General features: G+C 42.7%; 1 protein-coding gene across 1 annotated transcript; it reads right to left on the bottom strand.

Moving 5' to 3' along the window:
• Positions 1-1,246: 1,246 nt before the first annotated feature.
• Positions 1,247-19,579, bottom strand: LOC142255729 (sialic acid-binding Ig-like lectin 13). The gene is made up of 8 exons (XM_075327186.1): positions 19,513-19,579; positions 17,912-18,289; positions 13,763-14,026; positions 11,600-11,641; positions 9,114-9,371; positions 6,977-7,093; positions 5,053-5,102; positions 1,247-1,855 (listed from the first exon to the last, which is right to left on the bottom strand). The coding sequence occupies exons 1-8, from the start codon at positions 19,577-19,579 to the stop codon at positions 1,802-1,804; spliced, it is 1,230 nt and encodes a 409-aa protein (XP_075183301.1). The 3' UTR covers positions 1,247-1,801.
• Positions 19,580-20,823: the final 1,244 nt, after the last annotated feature.

The raw sequence follows: 20,823 nt of genomic DNA on the forward strand, positions 1-20,823 counted from the left end.
GTTTGCAATAAACCAATGAAATCAGAACAATGTAAAATTCTGAATATAATTAAGTGGCTTCTCCAAATTCACCACAAAATGCTTCTTTTACAGACTACTGCAACCCCTCTGGCTGTTATAACCTGCTGCAAATGGGATGTCCTCTTCCAGCAACATTCCTGAGAGACCGTAGCTCATTCCATTAAGGTTATTACAGTGGTGTTACATACTTACTGTCAGAGAGGAGGAGGAAAGAAATTTTGGGACAGTGGCCTCTAACTCAGCCCAACCACCAATTTTCTTGCTTTGCACTGATGAGGGCATAACACCCAAATATGTGTCTGCAAATAGAGCTGTTTTTTGTGGGCTTCTTAAGTAATATGGTAAGGCCCTTCAATGATCAATATTGACTTCTAGGATTACTACATCCAATAAAAGGCACTAGAGTTCCTGTCCAACCAAATATTAAGTTGACGGTGCCAACAATTTTGGACGTTCCATTTTTGTGAGTTTGTGTGAAATTATATCAAATTTTCTGTTTTTTGTGTTGTTCCAATATACACAAAGGAAATAAACATGTTGTCTGGGTGTATATAGGGATAGGACAGGGTCCCCTAAACTTGCCCTCAGACTTGCGACCCTGAGCTGTTCATAATCTTGAAGGTAGGTTTGATGGTAGCCAGGTCCGAGCCCCCAGCATAACCCTAACTCCTGTCAAGGCTCTGATTTAACTCCCCCTCTCCCTCACCCTCGGGGTAGGCAGGGAAACACAAAGACGAAATCCCACAAAATGACACAGACAGAGAGAATAGAATCTCATACACACAGCAATAAACACACACAGGAGAGACAATATGTGTACAGGGGAATAACGAAAAAGGGGAGGAAGTAACACACAACAGGAGAACACTCACACCACTCAGAAGTGCAACACAGATCACCATGAACAGTAGAAATACCAAGACCAGGATCGCTGAAGCTATCATTGGAACAAACAGAAAGGAAGCCATGTTTCAAATAGGGAGGAGACAGCTGCACTTGGTAATCAGGAAATCTGAGCATTTAGGTCCTGCTCACCAGTCTGCAGGGATTAACTCCTAATATAGACAAAAAAGACTGACTGCACTTATCGAACTGACCTGTGAACAGGTGCATAACTGAACATGACATAAAATACAAAAAGACAAAAAGATTAACTAAGGGATTAATTAAGGGATTAACTCCTGTAGAGCTGAAGACCAGTGAACCTGAACCAGCCAACGCCCGACTCTGGCTGAACAATTGAGAAGCCTCAGGTTACTTGTCAGACTCTGTAGTGTGATCAGAGACTGATGCCACCATGTCAGCAAGCGTGTGTAGACCTGAGCATTGCATGACACGTGTAACAAACCAAATATGTAATTGTAATCATTTTGTGGGAGAAATACTTTATTTTCTAGAACAGTTTCAAGGGCGCCAACACTTTCGGATAGGACTGTATTTTTGGAACAACCATTTAAATCAAATGGACATATGACCACTGCAGGTGATCATTCCCAAATCGGATGAGGAACCAAGAAGACCAGCAAGAGACCAACTTATACTACAGAGGAGTAGAAAGGTATTGGTAGAAGAGGATAGTTTTTTTAGGCCACTATGAGCTGATTAATTTCCTAAACCGGTGGTGGTCTGCATTGTCCAAGATTGCAATAGAAGGTTAAGTAGACCATGCGAGGTAAGGTCTCAGTAGATCAATCCTGTGACAAACCAGTGTGATCAGTCTCTGTACAACTTAGCAAAATAAAGTGCTGCTATAAGGAAAATTACTTTATGAAAGTCTTCTTTATTTTTCTGGTCTAAAGTTGTAGTAGACATCCGTTTTTTGTCCTTTTAGATCCTAGAAAAAAAATGAGGAAAAGAAAAATCAATCAAATGGTAAATAACATATCAAAGCAATTTTTGCGATTTGAAAATCAAAGAACATGGAGTGCTAAGAGAATTTGACTCTTCCCAACATCAGCGGTACATTTGCAGCACACCTCAGGTGCAAGTTTATGAAGAAGACTTTGGATCTGAGCTTGCTCCGCACAGGGGTGGTTGCCAGCTGTGTTATACTGCCAGCACCTGCCTCCAACAGCAGCAATCAGAGTTCAATCTGATTGCTGCTGTTTAGCCAACTAAATGTCACTTTTCTACTCCTGTAAAGTCAAGCCTGTGGGGCTTTATGAGCCTGAACTGAACACAGTCTCAATTTGCCTAAAGGGGGCTTTACACACTACGACATCGCTAATGTGATGTCGCTGGGGTCACGGAATTTGTGACGCACATCCAGCCACATTAGCGATGCCGTTGCGTGTGACACCTATGAGCGATTTTGCATCGTCGCAAAAACGCGCAAAATCGCTCATCGGTGACATGCGGGTCCATTCTCAAATATCGTTACTGCAGCAGTAACAAAGTTGTTCCTCGTTCCTGCGGCAGCACACATCGCTCCGTGTGACGCCGCAGGAACGAGGAAGCTTTCCTTACCTGCCTCCTGACCACAATGCGGAAGGAAGGAGGTGGGCGGGATATTACATCCCGCTCATCTCCGCCCCTCCGCTACTATTGGGCGGCGGTTCAGTGACGCTGCTGTGACGTCGCTGTGATGCTGAATGAACCGCCCCCTTAGAAAGGAGGCGGTTCGCCGGTCACAACAACGTCGGTACCGATATCGCAGTTTGTAAAGCAGCCTTAAGAAGAGTATAGAAATGTTAAAACAAAGTATATTTCCCCACTGGAGAGGTTTTTTTGTTTATTGCAGCACTGTAATGGTGATTTAAATCTAAGTCCCATGATTCCTGTCCTATATTAACGATCCGCCATTTGGCAAATATAAATAATTTTGGTTCCTAATTGACCTAAAACGGGAAAAGTTTATTCAGACGTCATATCAAAGTGAGAAAAACATGCAGAGGTGTCTTTATAGAAAGTGGAGGGAAAAACCTTCAGATGTATATTTTTAGAGAGCGGATGAAAACTCTAGTTTCAACTGTAATGATTAAGATACTGTGCCACCACGTATTACCCTAATTTGCCCGACACACGTTTTGGAGGACCTTTTTCCATGGGCGATGAGTGAAACCACTCCAATTCCCAAATGAAACGGAATGAAACACACAAACAAATCGAAGGGAAAAGCAAAAGTGATAACTCAGGAAGATTATACTGAACTGAGGAGCTGGGACTCCAAACATCCATCCACCTTGAAACATAGATAGTGCTAAGGTTAATCCATGGTGAGTACAAATAGCCCCTTCCAAGATATGATAGGGAAAGTGAAACAAGGAAATGAACACACCTGAGAGGAAATAAAACAGAAAGTCAAGGGAAAAGACAAGAGAACCAACAACAGTTGGACTGATACAAAATATGCTGTGTTCCAAGAGAGGGAAATCAACCACAAAACCAGGGGTGTTGTGAACATCGTCTGTGTGGGTGCTGTTCTGAAGCTCCCTCTGGTGGCCAGGAATGGTAGTGTAGCTATTCTGAGCCATTGACTCAGACAGGTGTCAGTGTTAATCGGGAATTTGGGAAGTCCTACTGCAGACAAGTCTGATCTATATAGGAGAGCACTTTCAGCCCAGCAGTGGCTGGTTATAATTGTATATTCCCTGTCTCTGTTCCTGGCCTGGAGATTTTTCCCTTCCTATATTCCTGAGCAAGACATCAGCAGATAAGTTTCAGTTTTGCCTTGCTTTCTGGTTTACACCTTTGGGTGCTGTTTTTCCTTGTTTTTTCTGTGTATCTGTTTTCTTGCAGGGAAAGCTTGGCTTCATTTGTGCTGTGAGCATGGGGGTTTTCCCTGTGCTGGCTTTCCTGTAAGAAAAGGGATTTTAATCCCTGTCTTATTTGATTATTTGTTTTTCAATATTTTGTGTTCTTTTGGTATTTTTGTTCTCCCATTGTTAACAGGGGTATCTGGTATAGTGGGGGTGAGGTCATATGATCTCAAGGGCCTTTTTGCTATCAGGAGTTTGGTATTTTGCTTTAGGGATTTTGCACTGATCACAATCAGTTCTCTTTCCTTTCCTTTGTATCTAGTTAGTAGGGCCTCACCTTTGCTAATTCTGTTTTTCCAATCTGAGTATTGTGTTTTTTGTACATCACCATAATATTTATATGTGGGTGGCTACCTACTCCTTTCGGGGACTGCTGTGAGGCAAGGTAGATTTCCTCATTTCATTTTGTGAGGCGTAGCTATTTTCTCAGGCTGTGACGTAGTGTCTAGGATTTTAGGAATGCTCCACGGCTGCTTCTAGTGTGCTCCGATGGGCAGAGGATTGTGGTCAGTTTAGATTCCAACTACTCCTGTTCTTGGTATTTTTCACCTATGGGAGTTTTTTGTAATCTCCCATGGCTACCAGATCATAACACAGGGGTCACCAGATCAAGCTATGACAGTAATATTTCATAAAAAGAATGTGGTTAAGCCTACTATGTCCCTAGTTTGGTAGCAGCCTGCTGCACCAGAAACCTCCCCCACTAGTAACACTAACTGTGATAAGCATCCCGTAACGGGCTTCTAAATACTGATTAGAACTTGAGTCCTGCTAACTCAAGTGACTGAGCTTTAGGGTCCCACTGGTCATGAACCGGGCCGATTATGCAAATGATGCTCTTGTCAAACTTGGATCTAAGTTTGAGTTGAGTGTTATTACTTCTGATCTGATTCTCGCACATGCGAGAATCGGAGCACAGGTATGGAGAACTTAATTTCTCCATCTTCTCCATTATCTGTGTCGGCGAATGTTGGACTGCACTCTGATGTCACCCGAGTGCAATCCAATGTTTTACACGCACTAATGGAATTGAATGGGTGCACGCCATCCAATTTATGCTGCCAGTCACAGCATGTAGCAAATTTTCTCATGCCAATTTGTCTCATTTCTGGGCATTGCCTCATACTATAACATTGGGCAAAGAGCTATCCGATAAAACACTGGATAGCAATTGTCCAATGTATACACCAATGTGGATCAACCCAACAGTCCAGTAAGATGCGATAGAACAACTTATTATTTAACAAGCTATAGTTTCCCACAAATCTCCTACCTGATATGTGGATTCGGCTACTTGTATTCTGGAATCCAATGATTTGTTTGCTAGAAAAGAAAGAACATTTTAGCTAGATGTATGCCCGTGCAGCCCATTTGTAAAAGTGTTAAGGGGGCTTTACATGCTACGATATCATTAATGTTTTATCGTCGGGGTCACGGCGTCATTAACAATATTGCAGCGTGTGACACTTACCAGCAACCTTAAGCGACCTAAAAAATGGTGAAAATCATTCACCATGGAGAGGTCGCCCCAAAACCAAAAATCGGTAATGGTTGATTATCGATGTGGTTCGTCGTTCCTGCGGCAGCACACATCGCTATGTGTGACACCGCAGGAGCGAGGAACGTCTCCTTACCTGCCGTTGGCCGCAATGCGGAAGGAAGGAGGTGGGCGGGATGTTATGTCCCGCTCATCTCCGCTCCTCCGCTTTGATTGGCCGGCCGCTTAGTGACGCCGCGGTGACGTTGCTGTGATGACGAATGTCCCTCCCCCTTGAAGGAGGGATTGTTCGGCAGTCACAGCGCTGCCGCCGACCAGGTAAGTGCATGTGACGCTGCCGTAGCAATAATTTTCGCTGTGGCAGCGATCACACGAAATCGCATGCACAACGGGGGCAGGTGCTTTTGCTTACAATATCGCTAGCAATTGCTAGGAATATTGTAGCGTGTAAAGCCCGCTTTAAGTTTTGTTCACAGTGTACAGGTTCCCAATGTACAACGTGCGGCTTCAGCCACATACTATACTACTGCCCTCTCTATCGCCTTATATATTGGGTCCACCTATCAACTACATCCCAATGATCCATAAGCATTGGTTCACAATACATTCCATTGCAGGTAAATACCGTATTTTCTGGATTGTAAGATGCACTTTTTTTCCCCAAAACTGGGGGTAAAATAGGGGCACATCTTACAAACCGGATATGGCTTACCGAGTCGGCAGTGGTGGAGTGGAGTTAGAAGAGGCTGGATCGGTGATACCGAGGGTGTCACTGCAGTGGAGCAGCTCAGGAAGTGCAAGGTGTTGCGGCAGGGGCAGGCACCTGATCTGACTGTGGTTGACGCAATGGACTTCAAGAAAATGACCAGGGAGGTGGTGCGTAAGCAGATTGACATGATAGACTTCACGAAAATGGCTTTTCTGCACACACGCAGTCTCCACGGCCATTTTCTTGAAGCCCATCGTGTTAACCGCGGGCAATTCAATGGAGCCCGCAGTCAGGTCAGACGCCTGCCACTGACACAGCCGCGACACCCTGTCCTGTGACCCTCATGAGTAGTTCCACTGCAGTGACACCCTCGCGGCCCGCCAGCAGATCAATGGCCTCTGCCGCCGTTACACCCAGGAGCTTGAAGAATCGCAGACCCTCCGTCCACTGACCCTCCTGAGCCGCAACACCCCCACCTCTGAGCCCAAAGCATCGCTGATCCTGCCTTGTGTGATCTTCCTGAGCCGCTCAACCACCGCAGCTCCCACCCCCGGTGAGCATTAGGATTAAGACACATTAAGATTATGAGATGGACCCTCATTTTAACTTTTAAAAATTATTTTTTCCTATTTTCCTCCTCTAAATTTGGGGTGCTCTTATAGTCTGCGGCGCCTTATAAAACAAAAAACCCGGTATATACTGTATCCTCCTCCTCACTATTCCAAGGCCATTGGGGCACTGGATGTATGGCGCTAGCTGAGCAATACTGCCATATCAATGCTGATCCGTCCACCAACCACTTCTGTCCTCCTGATTCCAAATTCTTATAATGACTTGGTGCAGAATCGTAAAAGAAAAACCACCAGAAAGAGAAAGGACAACAAAAACAGGTACTGGAAAATATCAACAATTATGAAAACTCAGCAAAAATAAATTTATGCAACACCATCTATAGATTGCAAACGGTAGAAGAATGTATCCTTCCTTTACCTTTCTCCTTATGCTTCCTTAGAAAGAAACAGCATCCCGCAATAATGACGAGGACGACAATATTACCAATAACCATCCCAATAATGATGGCAGAATCCATGGTTCTTTGTGCACAGGCTACAAAGAAAACAACAATTAGTTGTTTCGTATTTCATAGCATTAAAATACTATATCCAAATCCAGAGCAGGGACGCCGGCTGACCCGCCATCATAGACGCAAAAGGGATGGCAAAGGATCTGCCAAGGTTTATAGCAAAAAAATTTACTTGGTCTACAAGATCCTATTATTGGCCAGGTTTATTATATTGCATAATTCCTTTATTGTTATTGAATTGAATATGAATTTACCAAAAATGTCAGATTCCAGTGTATCTGAAATTTTTGTGTTTCGACATGAACAAATCAAGCAAAATGGCATCAACCGCTTTATTGTTTGAGAGGTTAATATATATATATATATATATATATATATATATATACAGTATATATATATATTTTTTTATTTATTTATTTTTTTTTCTTTCTAGCCATATCTTTAATGTCAACAATAACATGTACTCAGAGCACTTTCGTATAGTGTTTATTTGTTTTGTACCTCCTAAAAACTATAGGTACAGTCGTCACGCTTTTTTTTAAATTTCTCTTTACCATAACTTTGTTTTTAACTTTAAGAGAACCTGTCATCAGGATTATACAGTACATATTGAACCAATAATATTGCCAAAATGGCGCTGGTCTATGGATTTAATAGATACCTTGAGTGAAGAAATCCAGAATCTTGTTTTTGTTAAATCATTATTAGAAGTTTGGGGTTCCATGTTTTGGAGTGGCACTATGGGTGAGAGGGTCTTCGACTAAGCAATGGCCCCTCCTCTGCCTTCGAAGTTTTTGTCTTCTTTCTTTTTTAAATTTTGTGCCAGCATGCTGTGCTAGTTGCAGGCGGTGCTTGCGCATATTGATGTTGTGGGGGGCTACAGAGAAGTGGCACCGGTGGAGGCACATACCCAGATTGAGAACATAGTTCATCATTGAGCCAAGATCTAAATTTGCTCGTGCGTCACCACCTGCTCCATTTTTCTGAAGACTGCCAAGAAATCAATCTGGCGGCATGAAACATGCCGGTGCAAAATATACAACAGGAAGAAGATAAAGGGACCAGAGGCAGCAAAAGGGCCATTAAAGAGCTGAAGACTAGAGATGAGCAAACCTAAGGTTGGATTTTCGAACCGAACAACAACTTAAAAAAATCAAAGTTTAGGTTCGGAGTTCAGATGCTTTACGTGCGAACTTCACTCACGCAAGCAATGCTGTACTCAGGTACGCTTGGTGCTCAGCCCTGTCTGAGCCGCTTGCAGTGTTTGAATGGCTCACACTAGTGGTAACTTCAGCATGATTACCTGTTTTGTGAAGCCCAAAAATTATTTGAAAATGCCTGTCCACCCTCTCCCAAAAGTGATCTGCCTATGGCTGGTTGTTTGTGGACGGAGGCTCAAACTGCCAAACAGTTACTTGCACCAGAGTTCAGGTGAAGCTCGAGCCAGTGGAGGGTCAGCTCTTTGATTGCCGACAAACCGATCCTCCACGGAACCACTCGTCTTTACTGAAGAGTCTACTCACAGTCTCGTCCATAGACCAACCCCAATACACAGAAGCCTAAAACTTCCAAAGATGATTTAACAAAAAACAAGCTACGGATTTCTTCACTGAAGATATCTCTTAAATCAGTATAATAGTGTCCTAGTGGCCATACCATTAGTTTAACATGCATAATCCTAATGACAGGTTCTCTAAGTATTTAAACCATATGTCCTTCTGGAAAGAAACAAATCTTATTGACAGGTTTGGGGCCTAAATTATTCATATTTCTTTGTTTCTTCTTTTCTATTCTTGAAATCTCATCCATGACATTGCTCCACATTGTAAGTTATCCTACGAATTATTGTTTTTTGGGTAGAATATTCCCATAGCAGCACATTGTAGTCTCATAGCACAGAAGTTCCTCATTGTGCATGTGTATTGCTCTACTGAGTCCATGAGGCCTACAACATCAACCTCTACAGACTACCTCAACTTTCTAGATATATACAGATATCTCTATAGATACAGTATACAGACGTGATGATAACATTTGCTTTACCAGGCTTCGTGCCAACTTTAATACGTCGTTCGGTAAACCCAAATGCATTCCATGCCAGGCATCGGTAGACATCGGCCATCGAGGATGTCACATTTTTGATTGCTGACAACCCAGCGTTACTTATTCTAGTAGTTTCCATGTCGATTTCCCCCTTTACCCAGATCACAGTAGGGGTTGGACTGTCATTCGCTCGGCAGACAAGAGTCAATGTTTCAGTTTCATCAATAAACACTGGTTGATCCGCTGGGAGATCTCCACCTGTAAATGGTTACCAATATGAGACACAATAATGGATCACATAACAAATAGAGATCCAAGGACAAACATAGGTAAAAATAGTGGAAGACTGAAAGGATCCACATAATGGTAGCACATTCTCAATAACACAATCTTTCAGAGACCTTTGGGATCCCATTCTCCTAATTGGTCAGGATCCCAATAATTGATCCCCCAGCAATAGTACACTTATCACCAATCCTGGGCATAAATGGTATATGTTGTGTATGGTACAGCTCCTTTTGAATAATTAAGCATTATTGAGCATGTGCAATCACTGTTTCACTAAGGATTGATTGCACATGCTCATTAATGCTTAATGATTCATTAATCACCTAAAAAATGTGTTGGTCACATGTACTCACTACAATAAAAGGGTTTCCCATATCTTACACTATATCCACAGGGAATTTTATAAATGTACAGTAAATGTCAAATATTAAAATTTAAGAGTCCTCAGTGGTTGATAGATTTAAATTGCAAAATGAAAATATGGTATTAAATAGCAAGCTTTCAAGACTACTCAGGTCTCTTCAGCACTCATGGTAGATACCATGCCTGGTGAAGAGACCTGAGTAGTCCCGGAATTAGATACCATGCCTGATAAAGAGGCCTGAGTAGCCCTGAAAGTAGATACCATGCCTGATGAAGTGGCCCGAGTATTATCAAAAGTAGATACTATGCTTGAAAAAGAGACCTGAGAAGTCTCAAAAGTAGATACCATGCTTGCTGAAGAGACCCGAGTAGTCTCAAAAGTAGATACTATGCATGATGAAGAGACTTGAATAGTCTAAAAAGTAAATACCATGCCTGATGAAGAGCCCTGAGTAGTCTCAAAATTAGATACTGTGCCTGATGAAGAGACCTGAGTCATCTCGAAAGTAGATAATATGCCTGATGAAGAGTTCTGAGTAGCCTCTAAAGTAGATACCATGCCTGATATGATCAATCATAAATATTCCCAAAAGTAGATAATATGCCTGATGAAGAGTCATGAGTAGCCTCGAAAGCAGATACGCAGATACCATGCCTGATGAAGAGACCTGAACAGTCTTGAAAGTAGATAACATGCCTGATGAAGAGTCCTGAGCAGTCTTTAAAGTAGATACCATGCCTGAGGAAGTGACCTGAGTAATCTTGAAAGTAGATACCATGCCTGATGAAGAGACCTGAGCAGTCTTGAAAGTAGATACCATGCCTGATGAAGAGACCTGAGCAGTCTTGAAAGTAGATACCATGCCTGATGAAGAGACCTGAGTAATCTTGAAAGTAGATACCATGCCTGTTAAAGAGACCTGAGCAGTCTCAAAAATAGATATCATGAGTAATGAAAAGACCTGAGCAGTCTCAAAAGTAGATACCATGCCTGATGAAGAGACCTGAGTAATATTGAAAGTAGATACCATGCCTGATGAAGAAACCGAGTAGTCTCAAAAGTAGATACCATGTGCCTGAGGAAGAAACTTGAGTAGTCTCAAAAGTAGATATCATGCCTGATAAAGAGACTTGAGTAGTCTCAAAAGTAGATACCATGTCTGATGAAGAGACCTGAGTAGTCTCGAAAGCTTGCGATTTATTACCATCTTTTCAGTTAGCCATTAAAAAGTATCAACCACTGAGAACTCTCAAGTTTTAATATTTTTCTATGTACAGTACAAACATATATTTCCAGTAGATGTCAGAAATACTAATATATATCTGACATCAATCTTATGAGTTGGTTCCTGACACATGCTGATGTAGATGGAGAGCTCGATGGAATCCCATTACCCCTTCATGTGTATTGGAATTTTGACCTTCAGTATTAACAGCCATGTATGCAACAAGGCCATGTTATCGAGGTGGATGTTGGTGCTGATGGTGGCACCTGCATCTACTATACATTTATGGCATATACTTTGGATTTGTATAATGTCATACAAGTCCTCAACTGATAATTCATCTCTTATCACATTGCAGGTACTAAATCCTTCCAATCCATGGGTTTGGCCTCCATTGTACCTAACCAAAGCTGCATATCTTCTTCTTCATCTCCCCTGAGTCCAGTGATTACAAATGCTGAACAACGTACTCAGTAATTTTGCATGAAACAAAACTCTGTGCCCTAGATTAGTAATGGCAAGCGTCTATGAACACCCCCCCATTACTAATCTGTAGGTGAAAGTAAATAAACACAAACATAAAAAAAGTATAACAAGATGTAATGATACCTTTGGATGAATGAATGGTGATTTCCATGCTTCTAGGTAGGGCTGCAAAAGAAAATATATGTACGTGATTACATTCCCATTGCTGCAATTTGTTATGCTGTCACATCTTATGATATAATAATTGTAACATCATCGCACCCCTATATCAGAGTTAGAAACCTTATTTTATAACAGTAACAATCACAGAACCCCTTTATGCCCCAAAAAACATGTTTGGATTGGATTAAAGAGCTGCGGCTGCTTTATTTATTGCAGATGTCGGCTGTGTTACACAGCTGACACCACTGGGTAACCACTGCATTTAACACTAGAACTACTGACTGTTTTTTGACTACTTGAATACATAGGACAAAGTAGTCAAAATGACTACCTCAGTAGTTCGTGTTGAAGCTAGTTTCTCCTTTCAAAAAAAAATGGAATCAAAAAAGTTTAAAAAATGTAACGCTCCCCAAAATAGTATCAATAAATACTAAAGCTGCACATGATGAGTCCTCAAACAGGTCTATTAGCCAAAAAAATAAGAAAATACATAGGTCTTACAAAAAGGTAATACAACCATTTATGGGGATTTTTTTCAAGTTAAGAAACATCCTGTGACCCTGCCTCCTATGACCCCACTCCACCTCCGCTGTCCTGGTAAGCCATATCAATTTTGTAAGACGCACCCCCATTTTACCCCAAGTTTTGGGTGAACAAAGTGCATCTTACAATCTGGAAAATACAGTTATGTGCCCACGGGGACAGAGTCCTGCGGTTATATCCGCAGGACATTCCGCAGGTGCTGCCAGAAATCTGCAGCAGAACTTTCTCTGTTTCAATGCTGCGGATATACAGCAGAATGTCCTGCGGATATGGTGCGGGCATTCTGCATTGAGTATACAGTACCATGGCTTCGGCACTGCATCCTCAATGCAGAACAAGTGCTGCAGTGATCGGGGTGTTCATACTTACCTCCATCATGCAGCACCTCGCTTTCCGGCGGCGGGGTCACTGTCAGCGTCTGGTGCACTGTGCTGGAGGTGGGCGGGCCTGAACTAGCTCCGGCTGTCACATGACCGGAGCTTGTGCAGGCCCAGCCCACCTCTTCCTTCTTGTACCTGGATCCACCGCGCTGCTGTACACCGGACGGAGAAAGTGCCTCAGGTGTCTATCAAGGCAGGTAAGTATATGGGACCCTGCGGAGAAATCCGCAACAATAATTGACATGCTGCAGATTTTTCCGCACGAAAATCCGCACGATTTCCGCTGCGGAAAAATCCGCAGCGTGGGCACAGCATTTCCCAAATGCCATAGAAATGGCTGGGGAGTAGTTGTGCTGCAGATTTTTGGAAAATCCGCGACTTTTCTGTGAGAAATCCGCGGCAAAATCTGCGCATTTTCCGCAGCGTGGCCACATAGCCTAAAGGGTGTAATTCAAAACTACAATGTGGTTCCAAAAAAAGTCCACAAACCAATATATTGATGGAAAAAATGAAAGAGAATTGGCTAGTGTTGAGCAAGTAGCTAGCTAGTCGTACTCAGTATGCTTTTAGTGAGTACTGTCCACTACTTGCATATTGGTTACGAGTAGCGGGCACAATGTTAGTCAATGGAAAATACTCACTAAGTAGCGAGTAACCCGAAGGCTGTAGTTTTCGTGTGAGTAACGAATAGCATGGCGTTCAGGTTACTTGCTACTTAGCGAGTATTTCCCATTGACTTATATTGCGCCCGCTACTTGTAACGAATATGCGAATAGTGGACAGTATTCGCGAAAAGCATAGCAACTATGAATAGCTAACTACTCGCTCAACACTAGAAATGGCTTCTCGCAAGTGAGTAAGCAAAATATATCTTTGTACCGTGTTAGCCAGTAGAGATAAAAAAATTGTTTAAAAGAACAGAGTCCTCAGTGGTTGATACCTTTTAATGGCTAACTGAAAAGATGGTAATAATTGCAAGCTTTCGAGACTACTCAGGTCTCTTCATCAGGCATGGTATATACCATGCCTGATGAAGAGACCTGAGTAGTCTCGAAAGCTTGCAATTATTACCATCTTTTCAGTTAGCCATTAAAAGGTCGCAAGTGAGTAAGAAAGACAAAGGCAAAACATTAGTAATCTAGTCCAGTCCTTGAGAAGGAATATGTATATGTACTGTATATATACTGTAATATGCACTTACAGTAGACATCAAGAAGAATGGTTTTCCTGGTCGTCTTCCATCTGGAATTTGTCATCTCACATGTGATGCTTTTCTGGTGATCATTTAGTGATGGGGTAAATGTTACAGTAGATGATTTCTCCCAGATACCGACCACATTACTCTTCCTCCATTGGAAATTTAAGGATGTTGGGGGGCAGTCTCTTGGTGGAGCACAGGTAAAGGTTTTATTCACACCAGCAATCACTGTCCCAAGGTCTGAGATGATGGGTTCTTCTGTGAGATCTACTCAAGGAACAACCAAGATAGAATATATGAGTCAACTTATGTCAAAGAAATGACTACTACAATGTAATTGGCAAGATTAATTAAGAATACACAATTCCTTCTAACAAGGTTTGAAATCCCTAAGACGGATATAACCATGGTGGACCTATCTAGACTTGTACAAGATTTGTCTTCCTACAGAGCGTTTATCCATCAAGTTGCTATGGTTCGAGATCAAGCTTAAGGCCGGTAAACAAATAAATAATAACTAACTCTAACTTGTAATATGTATAATTCCCATAATTTTATATTTTTGGCTTTTGAGTACTAAATTATAAGAGAGATTTGCATTTTCATGAGGTATGGAACAATCTTGGAGTAAATGTACAGTATAATAAAATTGGTCAAAATAATTGTGTCATTTCACTTACAATTATCACTCAGTACCGTGTCACATAATGCAGAAATACAGTATTTGGCCACTTTAATATAGACATCCTCCTTTGGCCTTTGCAATTGCAGCCATACATTATTACATAGATTCCTCTAGGTGCTGAAGACGTTCTGCGTTCCCAAGTGATCAAAACAACTTCAAACAGATGAAAGTAGTGATATCGTCTAAACCAGTGGTCCACAACCTTATTTGCACCAGGGACCGGCTTCGAGCAAGACCATTTTGTAAATGGCCTGGCAGGGTAGGGGTGGGCCAGGGGTTAGGATTTGGTTATATTGGGGTGGGGTTAAGAAGAACATGCAGCTAGCAGGAGGGGAAAGAAGGCTAGACACATATGACATTCTTGTCCCTGCTCAAATATGAGCAAATTCTGCAAGTAAAATAGCAGCACTGTACATGGGTACATGGAGCCTCAGTGTACCCCACTTCTACTTAGCAGTGCTATACACCAAACCGAGAGATGCTGGCGTGACCTCGATGTACAGCGCTGTAGATCAGGTCGCCGCCAAGAGCTATGCCAGGAGCCTCAACACTGTGACCAGATTGCCACCCCACCTCACTACATGCAACATAATATGCTGTGAATCTACTAAGGCCATCCCGCAGCCTTGCCCCAGCACACCCCGCATAATGTTACATAGTTACATAGGTTGAAAAAAGACCTAGGTCCATCTCGTTCAACCTTCCTCCACCAATGTTCTTGGTCGGGAGCCGTGATATTTTACATCTCAAGGCTCCTGGAAAATAACATTATGCAGGGCATAACGGGTTGGGACAGCGAGCAGCATCCACCCAAAAAAGTGTTCTCTGAGCCACTGCAGAACACACTGTCAGTGTTTAGTTGTGGTCTATGGTGGCACCACGAACCAGCAAAAATCCCTAATGGCCCAGTCCTAGTCCGTGGACCGGTAGTTAGGGACCCCTGCTCTAAACAACACCTTCTACCTTGTACCAGAAATTCTCTATTGGACTAGGATTTGGAGACTGTGAAGATAAACATGCCATCATGTTCCTGGAACCATTCGATTACTATACAACAGGTGAATTATGGTATATTGCTTTGCGGAAAGTGTCTTTAAGGGATGAACTTGTTCCGCTGCAACCCTTAGGTAAATTCTACTGTCCATCCGACATTTCATGCACCTGTATCAGAAAACTCAAAATATGCCAAGAAAAAATCCCCCACTCTATTACTCTACCTCCAGCAACCTGAATTGTTGATGCCAACCAATAGGGCTCATATATTCCAGTCAATTGCACCTAAGTTTGACCTTCCCATCAGCAACAGAAGTCTGGATCACCTGACCAGGCAATGTTTTTCCAGAGTTCAATAATTTAGTTTTTGCTTTTTTGCCTATGGTAGTCTAGCTTTTTTGTTTCCATTAGGCAACAATGGCAATCGATCTAGTCAATGACTGTTATAGTCCATTCATGCTAAGAAATTATGAATTGTCCTTCCAAAACATTTGAACATCAGCTTTGTATTTTGGTGCAATTTGCTTTACTGTGTGTCACCTGCTCTTGAAGGTGATTTGTGATATATTTTACTAACCCCCTTTTGCCGAAGAGTTGCCTAAGTCCACATAATCACTCTCTGATATGGGTTCTTCCTTTATCACATTTTAGGAACTCTCTCCTCTCCTAAGTCATATGACAAGGCTCGTTAAAGGGTCACTTGACTTTTAACATTTGCTACCTCCAATAGGTGGCACAAGAGTTCATCTACTTCTTCACTGAAGAGGTAATTTGCATATTTCCCAGAGGATCATTGCAGCTTAAAGTCTCCTCACCACTGGCATGCTGGAATGGTGTGTCAGTCTCCACATGGAGAATAGCTTCCCATTAGACCCCCGTCTTAGCCTTTCAAACAGCCAGATCTGATCTCATACTTTGCATTGATGAGGGACCCATCCCAAAACACCATGTCTACAAATTGAGGTTCTGATCTGGCATAAATCCTAAGTCATATGACAAGGCTCATTAAAGGGTCAATTTTGACTTTTAGGATTGCTACTTTCAATAGGAGACAATTGTTTGAAGAGACAATTTACAAGAATTTTCTTGAATTCATTGCTCAAGAAAACCCCATGAGGTTCATACAATTAGAAATCCTGTCCCTTTCTATTGTAGTATCGATGCTCAGTCCTAGATTGAATTTCACCCAAATTTTCCAATTTTTTGTTGAGTTAACACTGAAACCGATCAACAGGAAATATTGCTTACTTGATTTCAGGCTGAACTTAAAGAGCTTGTCCACTATTTAAACATGATGGCCTATCCTTTAGAGAGGTCATCACTGTTTGATTGGCTGGGATCTGACACCTGGCACCACCACCGGTCAACTGTTCTCGGTGGCGGCTGAAGCAGCAGGAGGCCATAAATGTTCAGTTCTGGAACTGCTCAATCTTCTGATAGTGGCCTCCACCAGGTATTGCACATCTGCCTCCAATTAATTTGAATGAAAGGCAGATGTGGAGTAAACGGCCGTGGCCACTATCAAAAGATTGAGCAGTTCCGGAACTGACCATTTCCAGCTGCCTGCTGTTGCTGCCATCACTGAGAGCAGCTGTGTTACATCACCACTGGAGTCCGCTCCAGTGACTTCTACTTCGATCACCAGGTGATGCCGTGTTCCTGCCGTGGATAGTGCTGGTGATGGGAGAGGAGTCAATGCCAGCGGGGCTGGTAGGCACAGCCTCCGCTCATCCACTGGGCTGAGTTTCCTTGGGATCTGCAGTACCGCTGGCTGACTGTAGGTGGTGTGTGTCTTCCAGCTGAGATTGCCATCATTCAGCTACAAGCAATGGAAAAACAACACACCCTTCTTAATTCCTCTCCTGTCTGCCAACCCCTGACAGAAATAGTTCTGTTTTCATGTTACCTGGCTCCCTCCCTGTTTTGCTTAGTGACCCTTGTGTCCTGACTTCTGCTTGTTTTCTGACTACCCTTCTGCCTGTTGTTTCTGTACCTCGCCGCCAGTCCCGGATTTGACCTCTGCCTGGTTTCCTGATTACGTCCTTGCCTGCCTGATTCTGTCCCTGTTCTGCAATTCCTGGTTTGACCCTGCTTGACTACTACTCTCATCGGACTGCAGCCTTCCACAGGTAGTGATCACCATGGCCCTGTGTAATTCCGAATCCCTGTATAGGGCTTAAAGGGTTTCAGGGTTCTGGAGGTCCTGCTTGGTGAGTGGCTTCCATCTATCCTGTCCATTACAGCCTGTCTGAGTCTGTGGATCCAGGCAGGTGTTACAAGCTGATAGGCAATATCAGACCTTTAGGCTAGGCCATCAAAGTTAAAGTAGTGGACAACCCCTTTAAAGGTCTAATTTCTAAAAAAGGAAGCTGCTATCCTAAAAAATCAGGTGTTTTTAATGACGTGACCATGCATTGTAGATTGCAAATTTTGCATCTGAAGGTTTCTTGTACAATTTGGGTACATTCACTTACCAGTCACCCTGATATCGGTGGTTGCCTCTCTGTTATAACTATATTTCACAGTACTGTCTTTAGTTTCTTCAAATCTAAAATAATAAATCCCCTCATCTTCTTTCTTGGCGTCAGTTATGGTCAGGGTGCAGTCTCCATTATCGGGATTTCCCGTCAGATGGAAGTTTGATTTTTTCACATCACTGGATTTATCATTAGAGGCCACGATATAAAATGGATAATATGGTTCCTGACTCCGTATCCAGTATCCAGAAGAATTATTGAATGTATTTCTTCTATTAGCAATGAAAGTGCAAGGAATCGTGACGCAGAGGCCCTCCTGTACCCCGACAGTAGAAGTCACTCGGATAGAATAACCCCCCACCTGGCACTTGATACCTGTAGAAGGACAAAAAAGTGTCATTCGTTTTATGTAAACAGTTGAAGAATCAAGGATAATCTTATTAAATCGTGGTTATTACATGTTTTAAATAATTCAATAATAATAATAATTCAGATAATGTCCTAATCCTTGATTATTATGTTCATAGATCATTAAAACTCAAGCAAACATACAATATAGCTGTAGGGTCAACCGGCAGAGAAGGTTCACCAGCGGTTGGTCTAATAAAATCTTCTACAGGATGGAGATAATCTATGTAGGACTCTCTATTTTTAAACAAATCTCATTATTCCCATATAATGGGAAGAGGAATCATCCCATCGTCCATAAATGACCAATTTTGAGGCTTTCGAACCTTATCTATTTTATGAATGGAAAATATGATACTATCTTCGTTTTGACCAAATCTGAGTTCTGTTAAAAGCATTATTAGCAAAATTGAGGTGTAACTTAGAATCATCTACGTTTTTCGCCAAATCAATTTTATAGATTATCTGGAAGCTGTGATAAAAAGAGCAGTTATGATTAACAGTGATCTTCCATACTTCCTCCCTGCCTTCCTTCCTTCCTTCCCTCTCTCACTCCCTTCCTTCCTTCCCTCTCTCCTTCTCTTCCTTCTTTCCTTCCTTCCTTCCATCCTTCCACCTCTCTCCTTCCATTCCTTCCTTCCCTCTCTCCCTCCCTTCCTTCCTTCCATCCTTCCCTCTCTCCCTCCTTTCTTTACTTCCTTCCCTCTTTCCCTTCCACCCTCCCTCCTTCTTTCCTTTCCTCTCTACCTCCCTCCCTTCCTCCCTCCCTAAACCATCCCTTTCTTCTCTCTCTCCCTCCCTCCCATCCTTCCTTTCTTCCTTCCTTCACTCAATCCTTCCCTCTCTCACTCCCTACCTCCCTTTCTTCCCTCTCCCCTCCCTCCACCTTCCTTCCTTCATTCATTCCTTCCTTCCCTCTCTCCCTCCCTCTCTTCCTTCCTTACTTTTCTCCCTTCCTCCCTCCCTTACATCCTTCCTTCCCTCTCTCCCTCCCTCCCTTCCTTCCTTCTTTCCTTCCATCTCTCGTCCCTCCTTTCTTTCCTTCCTTCCCTCCTCCCTCCCTCCTTTCCTTCCCTCTCTTCCTCCCTCCCTTCCTTCCCTCTCTCATTCCCTTCCTTCCTTCCCTTCCTCCTCCCTCCCTCCACCCTCCTTCATTCTTTCCTTCCTTCCGATCAGTGTGTTATACTCACCATTCCAGAAGAAAGGGAGGATAATCACAAGACTGATCCACATGTTACTGTGCCTTATGTGCCTCATGTTGACACTGAGATGAACTTTTGGTTGAGATGATGTGTATATTGTCTTTCTTTAGGAATAAACTAAAAATTAAGTTAACAAATTCTTTTACTTTGATTAATATACTGTATATTATTAATACATTATATATGAGCTAACAAAGAGAGCAGCAGTCTGGAAGTACACAAGTCTTAAATCCAACTTATATTACTGGGAGAGACACACAGAGCTCACATCCAGCCTATATTACTGGGAGAGACACACAGAGCTCACATCCAGCCTATATTACTGGGATAGACACACAGAGCTCACATCCAGCCTATATTACTGGAAGAGAAACACAGAGCTCACATCCAGCCTATATTACTGGGAGGGAAACACAGAGCTCACATCCAGCCTATATTACTGGGAGAGACACACATAGCTCACATCCAGCCTATATTACTGGGAGACACACACAGAGCTCACATCTAGCCTATATTACTGGGAGAGAAACACAGAGCTCATATCCAGCCTATATTACTGGGAGGGAAACACAGAGCTCACATCCAGCCTATATTACTGGGAGAGACACACATAGCTCACATCCAGCCTATATTACTGGGAGACACACACAGAGCTCACATCTAGCCTATATTACTGGGAGAGAAACACAGAGCTGACATCCAGCCTATATTACTGGGAGAGATACACAGAGCTCACATCCATCCTATATTACTGAGAGAAACACACAGAGCTCACATCCAGCCTATATTACTGGAAGAGACACATAGGGCTCATATCCAGCCTATTTTACTGGGAGAGATACACAGAGCTCACATCCAGCCTATATTACTGGAAGAGACACATAGGGCTCACAACCAGCCTATTTTACTGGGAGAGACACACAGAGCTCACATCCAGCCTATATTACTGGGAGAGACACATAGGGCTCACATCCAGCCTATTTTCCTGGGAGAGACACACAGAGCTCACATCCAGCCTATATTACTGGGAGAGACAAGCAGAGCTCACATCCAGCCTATATTACTGGGGGAGACATACAGAGCTCACATCCAGCCTATATTACTGGGAGACACACAGACCTCACATCCAGCCTGTATTACTGGGAGACACACACAGTGCTCACATCCAGCCTGTATTACTGGGAGACACACAGTGCTCACATCCAGCCTATATTAATGGGAGAGACACACAGACCTCACATCCAGCCTATATTACTGGGAGAGACACATAGGGCTCACATCCAGCCTATGTTACTGGGA

The sequence above is a fragment of the Anomaloglossus baeobatrachus genome, chromosome 11 (genome assembly GCF_048569485.1).
Source record: "Anomaloglossus baeobatrachus isolate aAnoBae1 chromosome 11, aAnoBae1.hap1, whole genome shotgun sequence".
In the NCBI taxonomy this organism is placed as follows: Eukaryota; Metazoa; Chordata; class Amphibia; order Anura; family Aromobatidae; genus Anomaloglossus; species Anomaloglossus baeobatrachus.